General features: G+C 36.1%; 1 protein-coding gene across 5 annotated transcripts in view; it reads left to right on the plus strand.

The window, feature by feature from the left end:
• Positions 1–15208, plus strand: part of ZRANB3 (zinc finger RANBP2-type containing 3) — a 50870-nt gene that overhangs the window by 8906 nt on the left and 26756 nt on the right. For all 5 annotated transcript variants that reach the window (XM_030486572.1, XM_030486573.1, XM_030486571.1 and 2 more), the window contains one exon: positions 13785–13803. In XM_030486572.1, coding sequence (XP_030342432.1) covers positions 13785–13803 — 19 coding nt within the window. The remainder of the gene's footprint in view (positions 1–13784; positions 13804–15208) is intronic.

Genomic DNA, 15208 nt, shown 5'->3' on the forward strand with positions numbered 1-15208 from the left:
TTTAAAAAGGCATTAATGTGTATTTATTTATTTATGTGTGCTTTAAACTGTCTTAAATAGAAAGCAATGAACTTGTCCCTTCCAGGAACAAAAACTCTTAGCAATGGGCTTAGGAAATATTTAGGACTGTTAGGGTCTGTTGTGTGTATGCTGTTGGGGCGTGGAAGTGAGTGATTCTCTCTGCTCTTTGCTGGTTATTAGTTATTGTTTGGGCAGATGTGAACAAATCCCCATTTCCTAAGAGCTCGGGATAACCTAATCAATCACAAGTGAAGAGGCATAAACTGAAAACCTTAAAGATGTCATCTTGCTTATTGGGTTTAGTTGTTCTGAGCAACAGAGTGTCATTTTCAGCCCTATTTTATTCTGAGGCAGACTTCAGAATGAAGACCTAAACAATACTGAGAAGTCACTGGGCAATGGTCAGGTGTTAGTGAAGAGGAGGTGGCAGTATCAAAGCACAGTACTCTGAAAAAAGTGGTAGAAGTTTGGGCAAAATACCCAAGATGCAGAGATAATGGGCAAATGGCTTGATTGTACTGAGAAGGATTGTATTCAGTGTCTTTTGAGCATAGATCTCTCTTTGGATATTGATGATTTTTACTGTTGCTTTCACTAATATATATCTTCCTATCATGTATTCTTGTTTTATATCCTCTCTTTGTACAAGTGTGCGATATCTGTATACAGATGTATTGTAATGTTTGTAATACCTTGTATTACAAACAATTTGTTTACCTGAATATACTGTAGAAGTCAGAAGCATGCTATTGTTTGAAAATTAGCTCTCTTGCTACTGGATAACATGTACAAATTGTATCACTAAATGCTTTATCGAGTTTTATAATAAACACTGTCAGCATGTGATTTGCAAACATCATTATTTAGCACTGCTTGCCTTCTTGATGCTATCTAAAAAAGATGCCTTCAGGCACACAGATACCTTTTTTCCTAGAAATGTCGGCAGAACAATTTGTTTAGGTTGTCTTGCTTGTGGATGTGAAAGAGGACTTGGAGGTATTTACCGCTCATTAAATGAGCTTTTCCATTATAATTATGTGTAGAAACCATTTTACTGGGGTAATCTAGTTTCCTGCTGTATTTTCTTCTCACTTTCTTACATAAGGATCAATATTGTAATGGCTATTTTTTTTGGGGGGGAAGGGGGTATATATCAATTTATCTAAATATTGAAATGCTTACAGATACATTTACCAGGATCTGTATTTTACTACAGTGTTTATTTATAGATAATTTTTGCTTTATAATGGTACTTTTTTATGTTTTAGAGGTAATACATTAAGTTATATGTTCTGGAGCATGTGATTTTTAGTTTCCTCCTTCATGTTGGCTTGATGTTGTTTACTGAATACAGACACAGTAAAAAAGAGATAAATTACAATGAATGGAAGTAATATGGTATGCAGAGTTCCAATCTGGTACTAGCAGCTATCAGTTTTAATGAAGGGGTATTTGTCTTTTTAGGCAGTCAGTTTCTAGAGTAAGAAAAAATAGTATGTTGTTTTGGATAGTAAGCTACAGATGATCATTATGATAGGGAGCTCACTAGAGAATGGAGTCTGAGTGTCCCCTATCATAATGAGTCAGTTGTCTGCACTTCAAAATAGTACATTTCTTCCATTGATTGTATCTCATCTCTAGCACGTTACACAGGAGAAACATATAGTTAATTCTTCATTAATTAAAACAGATTTTTAGTTGAAAGACTTTATCAATCTTTATAGAAATTAACTCCCCCCTCACACCCTCAAAGCAGACCAGAAAAACAGGCTCAAACCAAAATTTCCTTAGAGCTTATGAACACAGCTAAAAGGTTCCAGCTCCAGTTCCTCACTCAAAAGGTAAAGTCTGCTGAGGTTTTAGTAGTTGAATCATGGAAATGATAGCTCTTGGGCAAGAAGCAAATAGAAATATTTAGACTTTTGTAGGGCCAGGAATTTCTGATATAAGTCATATTTGAATTATTGGATGAATTTCTACACAAATTTCTTCAGCTTCCTAGAATGGTATTAGGAAGGAGCGGTGAGAATGCACAGAAATTTAGTCTAGATACCTGCATCATGGTAGACTTGCATTCCCCCCACCTTGAAATTCAAAATTCTCAAGTTCTCAGAAATTCTTATTCTGAATCTGCTTTGTTGTATCTCATTCAGCCTGCCTGAACATAAAGACACCCCTCTTTATAGTCTGCATGATCAGTGCCTTGGGCATGGGGTAAAAATGTGTCTTTTAATGGAATCTTTTAGATCTTGAGGGAGAGGTTAAGCTTTCTTTGTCTAGACTCTGAATTAGATAGACTGAATTAGGTGAATTCTTCTGTATTAAGGAGTATGAAAGGTATCATTCCCATTTGAGCTGAGTGTATAAGGGAGGTGTATTTCTAGCTTATGGAAGCTGGTATAATAAGAGAAAATACGTTTGGTCTACGTTTGCTTCCATGCACATTTTTTAGTTTGTGCTAGAACAGGAGGTCCTTTTCTCTTACACTTCTGTTTAACTACTTTTCCCTTTTATTTTTGTAATTTTTACTGAGTTTAGTTCTGCTTTTTATGTTGTCTATTAATGTTTTTCTCCTGTGTAATGCCGCTTTTGCTTTCTTGTCTTCTATTGCCTTTTTAAGTTACTAGAGCTTAGCTTTTATCTTTACTACATTTTGATCCTTGATTACTGATTGATTTGCTTTTTTAGTGTATTTCTTTTCCCCAGTTTCTTGTCTTTGATAGTAGCTATGAGTAAAAAAATTTCAGAGAGGAAAATAGATCTTTCTTCCATTTCCATTTTGAAACAGTAATCCTAGATGCATCTTTACATATCTGTTACTGTCTACATCTAATTTTTTTGTCCTTTCTTTGAAAGGTCGTAGGTTGCTGCAGGTCTATGTCATGATTAAATGCAAGACTAACTGCTTTCTACCATTGTCTAAAATAATCTATTTTTTCAGAGTCAGCTACATGGTTTAAAGGAACACTTATCAAAAATATTTTACAGGTTACTATTGAATTGTTCACCAGTATTATATCTCAATATTTCTCTTCTGAAAGATATGGCATTGTTATTTTCAGTTTAGTTTTGCTTTATTGTTGTAATTTCTGAAGTCCTCACAACACTACAGTCTATTAGTTTACTTAATGTCTTAGTTTAACTTCAGGAAGTAGCATACAACTTCATTTATGCAGTGAAAACATTAACCATTGATTTCTAAAGGGAGAAAAATGTAACAGAAATGGTTGGCATGGACGGTTCATATTTTATGGAGCTATAGCTATTTGATAATTATCAGTATTTTATCAGTACTTATAAGATTATGTACTGAGTATACTGATAGTTATCCATATTTATGGAGAACATTTATAAGAAAAAATTTTCTTCAAGTTTTATTCATACTGGGCCATTTTGTACTGAATAAGTTGCTGGAAACCCTAGTCAGCATTCTGACTATTTCCTTGGAGCACGTAACAGTGACTGTCTATCATTCTTAGGTGCTGCATGTAAGGATGTAGAACTGGTTTAAGTACCAAACAGAATATTCTTTCATGTCTCCAAATTCTATAGTATCACTGTTGTTGTGAGACTGGAATTAGTAACAATTCATTTGAATTCTTTATTAAACTTGCGACTAATTTGGTCTTCAGATGGAGAGTTCAGAGTTCAACATGAAGAAGGTAAATTCAAAACCAGACAAGATTAAGTTAATCAGCCTTTTCTGGGAGATCTACTTATTCTGTCTGTTGCACTGACTTTGACAGACACCAAATTAATTAAATTGCATGTTACAAAAGGAAATTCCTTTAACCTTTTTTTTTGGGGGAGGAGGGCATTTTGGTGGGTGGTTTGTTTTTGGTTTGTTTTTTTTTTGGCTGGGTGGGTTTTTTTGTTTGTTTGGGGGGTTTTTTTAGTCATGTCTAGGAATGTTTCTAGGAATGTTTCATTTTTATTTTAATTTGTACTTGGTGACTTACAGCATCAGGTGCCGCAAAGAAGTGTTTCTATTTGTACATCTTCAGATCAGAGAGAACTGGGAATAAAACAATTTTAAGTTTTTTACGTATGTGATTTCTGTCTGTAGTCTCAGTAGATTGTGGTTAGATAGTCTGAAAGAGATGTTTGAAACAAGGCATAAGTCTCTTGCCAGAGTAAGAAATAAATCCTTTATTCCAACATATTCAGGAACTAATTTTAGATACATGAAATGAGGATCAAACAGTTAATACATTTCAGCAATTAAATATGGAGTATCTCTGTGAGTACTGTGTTTTTAAAGAAAGGGTTCTTTTTTTAAAGACATTGGTTTGTAATGTTTCAGAGTAGATTTTACATCTGAGAAGTGCTGAGAGAGAGAGCTAGCTCACAGAATGAGGTTCAGATGCAGGAAGTATGAATGAGAAACTGAGCCAAATTCTGCAGCGCTTTCATGGCCAGGGAGGCTTGTTTGGAAGTGATGCTGGAGGAACTGGGAGGCAATTCAAATGGAACAGAAAATGCATTGTCAGAAAGCGAATGTAGAATGTCATTTGGGAGAACTTTGTGGGGTAAAAAAAAAACAACATTTAAGAACAGAAAAAAACAATGGTAGTAATCTGAGGAATTACCTGGGTTTAGACATGGACTTTTAGCAGTAGGAATAGAAAAGAGAACACAGATTTTTAGAAATGAGGGGTACAATGTGTTGGAGAGAAGAACCCAGTGAGACTACGACTGTAGGTAATAGGTTGTCAGCCATGATGGAGAGAGGGGAAGTGAGTTTAGTGTTAGCTGTGTGGAAGTTTGCAGTGGGAGAATCCACAGTGAAAAAATTGGTGTGTTTAAATATAAGCATCAGGGAGAGGGCAGAACGTAAGGGATCAGTTTTGAGAATGTGAGACAAGCTGCTTTCATGCAAGTGAGAAAAAGCAAGGTCTTAACCAAGTATGAGTCAAATTCTGACTGACTTAATGGCAGTTGGAAGGAGAGGGAGAACAGAGAGGCAGAAGAGCAAACTACCCCAAAGGTAGCTGGGTAAACAATTAAAATCCACATACTTTGTGGTGTCTTTTTATTGTGTTGAAGGGGGAACATGTTAAAGGAAATAAATCAATGTAGAAAAGAGCAGCAGAATTGCTTAGTTCAGAGATACATGTCAGGAAAGAAGTAGGATATTCTGTCAACAGCTGAATGGGTGGTTGTTTTTGAAGTATTTGGAAAGCACAAAAGTATTTTGAAGTATTGGTATGGAGAAGGAACAAAGGGTAGGAGAAAACTTAAGGCTGGCTTTGAGAGCCTGGGGTACTGGAGAGAAAAGACATTGAATCTGGGAACTATTGAAAATGGAGAGACCAGTGATGAGACTTTTTTCTAGATAATTTGTTTCCCTATTGCCTGATTCAGCTAACTTTAAAGAGGAATGACATGAAGAGAGTAGTTCTTCTGTAGCTTTTGCACTGCAGAGCACTGCATAGGGAGGGTCATTTGGGAATGCAGATCTTATTGGAAAAGCTGTGATAAGTACCTAAGTTTCATTGAAAGTCATTAGACTGCATACTAAGGAAGACCTACTGTTGATCACAGATATTTCAGTCATGACAATTAATACCAAGGTTAAGGTTTGTAGCTTAGGTTGTCAGTAGTTGAAATTAGTTGATGTTTTTCTAACAGTTCCAATTAACTGAAGTCAATTTTTCTTGCATTGAATCAGCTGGTGAACCAGTTTGTCTCTGGAGCCAGTGACTGAATAGGTAGAGTTTTCATTATCACAATTAGATGTCATCTTGACTAGAATTTTTATCAGTTAACAGTTCAATTAATATATTCTAAAAGCTTATTGAAGTGTCTGAGCTTAACCTTCAACTTGATATGTGTTATTCCACACATCTTGGTCAAAGCTAAAATACTAGAACATGCTGGCAAATATGCTCTCATAACTTTCAAATCTTAATAAAGCACTTTAGATGTTTTTTTGCGTTACATGTTAAAGAGTGTTGGAGAAAAGCAGAAGACTACAACCATTCTCCTCTACACTCCTTCAGAGAAACATTAGCGCTGCAGATGTGGCGATTAAGTGCATCTTACATTAGGTTAAGGATTGGCTTTTGATTATTTAGGGTTTTTTAAAATACCTGGTGTAGTTCAAGAGCAAGGGTATAATCTAGCTTAAATCTTCTGGGGCTCTATTTTTGGTGAAACAACCTTGATTATTTTTGCAAGGAAGTGAGCTCTCTTTGTTCTAGTTTTAGGACTGCGTGCTGTGATTACTGACACACAAACGTAATGGTTGCTTGCGCAGTTTTATATAAAAATGTACTAAGTTCAGATTCCTTAAATAACCCTTGGTTAAGATGTTAGTGCTAAAGTGTTGGCTTGTGAGTAGGAGGTAAATTATATGTTGTAGTGTTATATAAAACTGACTCACATGAGTAGGTGAGAATCCCAAGAATATCAGGACACCCACATTAGTGAGAGAAAGATGCAAGCTTCCTCTGTACAACATGTTCCAAAGACTGCATTAACAAAACCAGTTTTAATTCATTTGAGTAGTAACAAAATTTTTCAGTGTTTTAAGATATGAAATGTTACTTCTTTGACTGTTTGTCTTGGAAAATGCACTTAAAAGTGAAGGAGTTTGTTCTGAAAAAGTTACCTGCAGTTCTAACTTTTTTTCTAGATAAATAGCTGTTGAAAGAAGTTAAATTATTCCCACAAGCAAGCAATAGGTATATTGGATTTCTATACCCCTTTAGCTTTTAATCCTCCATGTAAGGAAGCAGAATTGTCTAGTTCAGAGAGGTTATTATTGCACAATATCTCTGTAGTTGCAAGAAACCTCTAGCACAGACTGTATGACTTTGTAGGATTCTTGGTTATATAGACCTTAGATACATGTCAGTGTGTTGTTAATTGGTATTCTTGCAAGTGCAAAGTTCAAAATTAGATTCTTTGTCTTTGCAAAGATACCTTGCTGAAGGAGCCATAATTTGTATAAGAAACTTTAACTGTATGTTTTTGCTTGGTTAATATTGCTACATTTCAAAAGGGGTGACCTGAATATAAATCAGATACACAGAAATAGAAATTATTTTGATTTAAACAGGATTTTTTCCCCTGAGACTTGTTTTATGAAACTGTTTTAGTATTAATCTCTTTCTGATACAAATTATTTTCTTGTGGCTATGTGACATGCCACATGAGCTTACCCTCAGTTTCCTCCTTCTTCTCCAGTCAACTCATCTGCATAAAATTTTAGACATCTGCTTCTCCTTCTGCTTTGCAAAGTTGGTTCCAGTCTTCTTGACATCAGTGCAACCAGGAACCCTTTCTGTGCTCTCTGAGGTTTGAAACATTATAATTTCTGTCCTTCCAGAGGCAGAGCTTTTCTGACCAGAGCTTTCCTAAGGCTAGGTTTTGGCTTGCTTGCTTAGTTCCTTCACCTGTTTTTTGCTAACTTCCGGTTTCTCTCGAAGGTTTGCTGTAGTAAGAATCTGTAAGCACATCTGTAAGCACACCTTTGCTTGGTCATTGATACCTTGACAGGACTGTTCTGGTGATGCATGCTAACTCCTGATGTCTGCTTCTGCGGTTCTGACTCATCTGACTTGTCCCTTAAATTACGTGATTCTTCACATTTAGAAGAAAGCTTCAAACACAGTGATGGGTTTTGTGTATAACCTCAGGTGCTTGCATTTTGGACCTATTGCATAGGTGCACCTGAGGTGAACCAATACAGTAGACTTCTTGCTATCTTCTCTGCATGCATATTCACTTAGCAGGATACGTTCTCACACAAAGCTTCCTGTTTTGCTCTTTGTGTTTGCATTTTAGTGGAAAAGGTAGTTTTATTTTAAAGCTAATACATCTCGAAATGAAAGGGTCTTAAAATCCTACTGGAGACCAGACTATGTGCTTCCCCTCTATTTATGAAAGATACTACTGTGTCCGAAGCCCATTGCTAATCTTAAAACTGCAAAAGGGTTACGAATAGTAGGAAGATTGCAGCATCATGTGCAACACATCCCAGTGAGATTCCGATGCTTTCTGTTAGGAAAAAATAGCAGATTTCCTTGATAAATGGACAGGTATTCAAATGCTAGCCACAGGATTCACTACGAAGAAGGGAAACATTTAAAAATCAAATGGGAAATAATCTGAAAGACTTTGCCATTGACTCTGGTGCTTTTTACATGGTTGGACTTGGCTGCTGAGAGTAAGTGTAACTGAGACATCTAAAATGATTTTTTTCCTCTGCTTTTCTGAAACTTTTGACCATGTGGGCTGAGCTTATAACAGGATATGAAACTGTGTATCATAGCTCTGATTTATATTCTCGGATAGAGCTATTATTAAGGTGTCATATGAACAGATGGGATATGAATGATGAAGCTCAGATTGGGTAACTACCAGTTGAGAGGAAATGACTAATTGAACTTCAGAGAACAAGAAGTCTGTCTTCTTGCAGTCAAAATACATGAAACAAAAATACATATTTGTCCCTTCAATGTAGCTGAAGATCTGTTTCTTCTGCTCTGACAGCATGGAACCTTTATGTTCATGTTGGCAACTTGTCTGACTGCAATAATATAGAACATCCTGAAGTTTGTTTTAAATAGAGGCTGCATATTTTTAAGATTATGTAAAGCAAAATGTAAAGTATTGCTTTTTAACAGATAATGCAACTATTAGATCTAAGTTCTGTGTGATTTGGGGCATAATGACAGGGAAGTTCTTTACATTTCAAATCTAATTGTGGTGATTATAATTGGGAAACAGTTGATGACTTCCTTCTCAGTAATATAAGCTATTTTTCATTGCCCTAGAGGCTAATGAAAGAATTTTGGACTTCTCATATTTTGTAACTACATTAAGCACGCATTTTAATGTATTATATTTATTCTAAAACTGTGAAAGCTACAGAGGATAAATGCTCTAAAATGCAGTAAGTCATAAAATGATTTGAATATCCTCAGTTTCCACTTAAAATAGTTTTATTAACTTCTACTTGTATCATAAACTTACCTTTTGTGTAATTTCAAAACTTCTATGAAGTGTGTCAATAATGTTAATTAATTGGCAATTTTAAAACTGTAGCACTTTAGGAATTGGAGTATGAACAGTGTGGGTTAAAGCAGTGATTCATGTTGCTAACTGTATCGTAACAAAGGACTTAGCACCTTCAGATACTCTTTAACTGGAGCTTTATAAACAGTTTTGTGCACCTGATTTATATCAATCTATGATGTGTGTAGTTGAATGTCTAAATGACTAAAAAATTGTATGCGTTGCAAGTATAGGAAGAAAATCCAAGCTACTTATGACAAAGCTGTTTCGTCATTGAGTGGGGGAAGACAATGAATACTTAACTAAATAGCAAAATATCACTATAGATATGTAACTTCTAAGCATATGGGTGTTTCTGTGGAATGTCTCTTTGTGTTGGTAGTGCAGAAACAAGGAAGATAAAACTGTGTTGATCACTTTACACTGATAATCTTTTAAGAGTGGTTGTTTTATAGATAAAATCATTGCAGTTACGTTGTACTTCATTTACCAGCAACAACATGATGAGTTTCTATAAATATTTATAAGCTGCTACATAAGAAATTTCACTTCAGACCTATTAAGTGGAAGACATGAGAAGATACTCTATAGCAGCAAAGATTCTATGAGCACAGTCTGAAAATGAGTGCAAATAGAAAAACAGAACAGCTTCTTATTCTTCAGCAGATACTCGTCATCAAAGTTTAAGTGGCTATACTTTGCTCTAATGAAAAAATCCACTTTTATGCAAAAAAACATCTGTTCTTGTGGTTGACATGTTTTTAAGGCTTTTTATTTTTATTTTAATTGCTATTCATCTTCTAATTGTCAGAGCAATTTGTAAATCACTCTGAATTTCTTCATTTTAGCTTGTTATCCTGAAAAAAAGAATGAGGTCCAAAGAGTTAGTTCACATGTGCCAAAGTACAGTGCAGTTGGATCTTATGTATTCTCACTGGTTTTTGTGTGTCTGAACTGGCCTAATTAGCATTTCATTATTTATGCAGTTCTACTAAAATGTAACTTGATATACTGAGAAATACTGTATTTGTCAGCACAAGTTGGCAAGGAACATTTGTATTCCTCTCCTCTTTACCACATTTCCTTACTACCAGATGCTGCTTGGATGCAATAGACTCTCGGTTATTGCTATATTTGTATATTTGCTCTGATATCCTTATACTATATTGCTGAAGGTGGTATTTGGTTTATTCTTGAGATGCCTCTGCGCTGTAGCTAATTGCTATAGTCATATTCATTTTCTATATTCGTGTAAGGAGTTTAAAAACCCCTGCAACACTAGGTTGTTGTGCATTCCGATTAATTTCAGGCTTCAGACTGTTTTTAAAAAACATGATTATTGTACTGAAAGCACTTGGTCTCTGAAAGAATCTGCAAAAAGAAAAACTTGGGTTTCTAAACTTCAGTTCAGGCAATTAACAATGAGTATTAAAAAAAGGGGGGAAAAAAAACCCAGTCTTTGAAGTGAGCAAAAACTAAGATTATTTTTAAATTAGTATTGTGCTTTAGTTGTCTGCAAATAAATGTCTTTGCCCAGCTGCAAATCATAGGCATTAAGGCCCCACAATCATGAGTCGCCACTAAAAATAATTCTCTTCCTGCCTTTTTCCTTTATAAATCTTTGCAAGCTTGGGGGTTTGTTTTGTCATGTTTTCTTCCTCTATCTTCATTGCTCCATCCCTAACAACTGGCTAGGGAGCTGTGGTTACAAAGCTGTTGCAAGTAGATAGTTTGTTACTTATAAAAAATTAATTTATATAAGATATATTTTGAATTATTTTTGTTAGTTGAAAGAAACTGATTAAACATACAGTGGCAGATGGAGTGAGCAAACAGCAGTATACGATGTTTTTCAGAATATCAAACATTTATCTCGTACATCATGTCTGGAAAGTGCCAGTATACATCTTCTGCTGAGATCTCTATTCTGACCACAGAAATGTCCATTTTGGCCCCATGGCAATATGCGTGCTATTAGACATAATGACAGTTCTAAGTTGATGGTGCTGCTAAAGCATTAATCGTTAGTGTAAAGTGGCTGGGGTTCGTGGAGAAAAGACTTCTGTTGTGGTTTTGGGTAGCTACACTAACTTCAGGGTACATACTGCTCAGGAGCAGTTCCGTATTACTTTAAAAGATTTTCGGTATCAAAATACAGAACAGTTATATCTTGGTGTGTTAAATTGTAGTATAGATAAAAAGACCTGGAAGATCTTTCCCTTTTTTTCATGGAAGGAGCATTGCATTTCAGTTACGTGGTGCAGTGGATGCACATCTAGCTATGTGACATAGGAGTACAGGAAGTTTCAGTTTCCCTAGAAGATGCAGTGGCTGGGAACGGACTATGAAGAAGAATTCATCCGGAGCAATTCATCAACACTAGTTTGCATCTGTGACTGAAAGCTACTGGGGATAAAAAGGGGAAGCCACAAGGCAGAAGGATACTCGAGTCAGGGGGAAGACAAATAGTGGCCTGTGAAGTTTATTCCCTTCCAGAGCTTGAAATATTTCATCATTTCTGACACATGGCACCTTTTTTCTGTCAGTAAACCCTTATAAATACTCAAAGTGATCAACTGCATTGAGCTGTCAGTCTATTGCTGTCACTTAGTTCAATCAACAACACATTGCTGTATTTCTCCATCAATGGTTTGATTAAGCCTATGCCCTTTGTGTGGCACTGTGATACCGACTGGTGGGAGTTATTCTTCCAGTCAGCTTTTTATGACAATTTAGAAAATTATATAATGCTTGAAAAACTTCCCAGACTACTTAGTAGTTGGAGAATTAATCTAATTGCCAGTTATCTAACTGCAGCCCAAGCAGGTATTGCTATGAAATTGCAGAAATTCACACTTCGTGCCCATTTCAGATCTTGCCTTGGAATTCCTGCCATTGATTCTAGTCTGAAGATATCTAGTAAATGTGTATCTTCATGCAATCCAGGGTTGCTATAGGAGAAAAGAGAAATTTTAAGTCATCACCTTGTTGAAAGACTTAACGGGAGTAGGTTGTTTCCTCACCTCCCTCTTATCTTCACAGTTTTTGCTTGGACTTGTGCCTTCCTCTGAATTCATTAGTGTGTGTCCTGGGTTCAGCTATAGCAGTCATTTTTACTCCTTCTTAGTAGCTGCTGCAGTGCTGTGTTTTTGACTTTCAGCCTGAGAACAACACTGGTAACACCGATGTTTTTAGGTGTTGCTAAACAATGTTTACTCCGACCAAGGACTTTCTCAGTCTCATGCTTTGCCAGGGAGGAGGGGAAGCCGGGAGGAAGCAGAGACAGGACACCTGACCCAAACTGGCCAAAGGGGTATTCCATACCACAGCATGTCATGACCAGTATATAAACTGGGGGGAGTTACGCAGAAGGCCCAGATCACTGCTCGGGTCGGGCTGGGTATCAGTCAGTGGGTAGAGAGCAATTGTATCCTCTCCTCTTGTTATTTCCCTTATCATTATTGTTATTAGTGGTAGCAGCAGTAGTTTTGTATTATACCTTAGTTACGGGACTGCTCGTATCTCAACCTGTGGGAGTTACATTCTTCCCATTCTCCTCCCCATCCCTCTGGGAGCGGGGGGAGGGAGAATGGGGGGAGTGAGCGAGTGGCTGCGTGGTTCCAAGTTACTGGCTGGGCTCAAACCACGACAGTGTGTATGAATTTGATATATGTATTTTATCTAATAATTACTGGAGGTGGAACAAGCTCTTGTAATTCTTTTGATAATGCTTTTGAATTGGATAGGTTTGTTGGTTAGATTTTGGGGTTTTGGTTTGTTTTACAGTGTTGGGGGGGGTTCCAGGTTGGAGAAGTATGTAAAGTAGTAGAAGTAAAAGTTTATGAAGTAGTTGAAAGCTGAGATTGTAAAATAACTGTGGGTACACATTTGGAAAGATGCGTTATCCATTTAATGGCTTAACTAAATGTCCATCAAATAATTTCCTTTGTCCTTCATCCAGTCTCAAAGATTTGATGAAGAAGCTTGCATGGGTTAGAAACATTTAAGTTCCCTAGACCCTCCTTGAGTTAAGAATGTATGTACTAAATAACTGAAGTAAACTAACTAACTCAAAATACTTATAAGAAATTCATACCAAAGGTGACATTTAATGTTTAGAAATTGTGAATATGCTTAACAGAATGTACTAGTTTTGACTGTGGGCTTGGAATTATCATTGTCTTTACATGGCATAGCATTAAGTGACTCCAAAATGGGGAAAAAAATTAAGTCAATTTTTTACTACTTTAGCTAACACAATTGGTGGGGGAGAGGGGTTGTCTGTTTCTCTTTCAAAACAGATGTGACAGCTCTGGAAAGCAGCTTTTTAAAATCAGTCTGACATATAAATAATGCCTAATCATGAAGTGGCAAAACCATTGCTGTATCTGAAAGACAAAAAAATTGAAGATGCCCTTCTTGCTTTGAAAATGTCACTTAAGATTACAAGTAATTTAGCACTAGACCAAAGCAGCAATTCAGTTTTACAATGCAAGTTCTTCAGTAATGCTAACAAATTGAATATACGTTTTTACAATAATTGGCATACTACCTTTCAAATTCATCACAAATTTACTTTTTGCAGTTGATATCTGTAAGAATAAAGTCTACATTTTTTCCTTTCATTGATTTGGTAAATCCGTAACTTAAACCAATATTTACGAATTGTTTATTATAAATGTATCTGTTACATTTACTAATAATTTTTGCTTTTTTCCCCTCTCTTGTTTCTTATTTAGGTGTATGATTGCTGACGAGGTAAGTGATGTTCCTGTTTCTCTAACACCGTTTTTTCTTATGTGAATGTGCTTCATGCAGATGTGGCTTTTTTTGTTTGAGAGATGTGGGCAGAAAGTTTGGTAATGAAAAGGCCTGATTCCTCTGATACTCAGCAGATATTCTGAAAATATCTAATCAGGGACACAAAAAGCCAACCAACAAAAAAACAAAAACAAACCCCCCCCCCACAGGAAACCCCCCCCCCCCCAAACCCAAACATGAAACCTGACGTAAACTTAAAAGAATCTTTGAGAAAACTTAGGAGGTTATTTTGGTTAAATCTCCTCTATTACTCAATCTTAAAAATATTAACTCAGTTGATCTATTTTATTTTTTAGCACTTTGTAATTGCATAGCTATTTTTAATGGATCAGGAGATATCCCTGGCCCAGAGAGGTGGCCAGGATGAATTTTCTTAAATGCACTGATCAAGAGTAATAGTGAAATTCATTACTCCCGTACAGTTGAAAATTTGTATTTTTATTCCATCTTAGGGAAATTTGATTCCAGCATTTCTTCCCACAGATAAAACATTTTTTTATTAGCGTATAATGTTCTTGATGTGTTGTCAATTAAAATCTTATCGAAAAAGAGGTAATGTTTGGGGATTGATTGTCTCCTAATTCTAATTTGGGTTTTCTTGAAACATGAGGGAAAATTACTGTGTGGGGGGGGTGGTCTGACCTAGGCAGGTGCTCAGCTATATGGGATCTAGATTCAGTAACGGGTGCGCTGCTGCAGAGAGCCCTGCCGTTTATTCCATGCTTATGCCCGTCACCAGTGACTGGGCAGTCTGAGTTAGTGAGACAGCTGTGGCAACCAACAAAAAATTAACTTTTTTTTTCCAATTGGATTTGTTTTCAGCTGGCTCAAGCACTACTGGTGACACCAGGGTGGCTTGCAAGAAAATTTTAATGAAGACTTGGCAGTTTTTAATGGAAACTTAGTATCGCAGTACTTCTCTGACCTTTTTTTTTTCTTTCTAGTAATAGTAGAAATATTCATTATGTTTTCTATACCTGGGAAATCTCATGATACCATTTACATCAGTCCATTTAAACTTAATACTGAGGATATAAGTAAGTTGTTCTGTTATGTCTGTACCATGAGTAGTTAGATAGCAGCAAATCAACTCAAATATCCACTGGATAATCCAAACTTCAAGATTACTTTAGTAATCTTAAAGTAAAAGAATACTTTAAGGGCAGTCTCTGCTTTAGTGCTTAACAGGAGTCTGGAACTGTCTCTTGCAGTGTGAACAAATAGAGAAAATAGCTGCATTCTTTGATAAAATCTTGGAGGTTTTATTTTTTAAACAAACCCCCTAGATTCTGGATCCTATATTCATTTATTGTTATCTATATTTATAAGTCATTAGACGGGA

Source organism: Strigops habroptila, chromosome 5, assembly GCF_004027225.2.
Source record: "Strigops habroptila isolate Jane chromosome 5, bStrHab1.2.pri, whole genome shotgun sequence".
NCBI lineage: Eukaryota > Metazoa > Chordata > Aves > Psittaciformes > Psittacidae > Strigops > Strigops habroptila.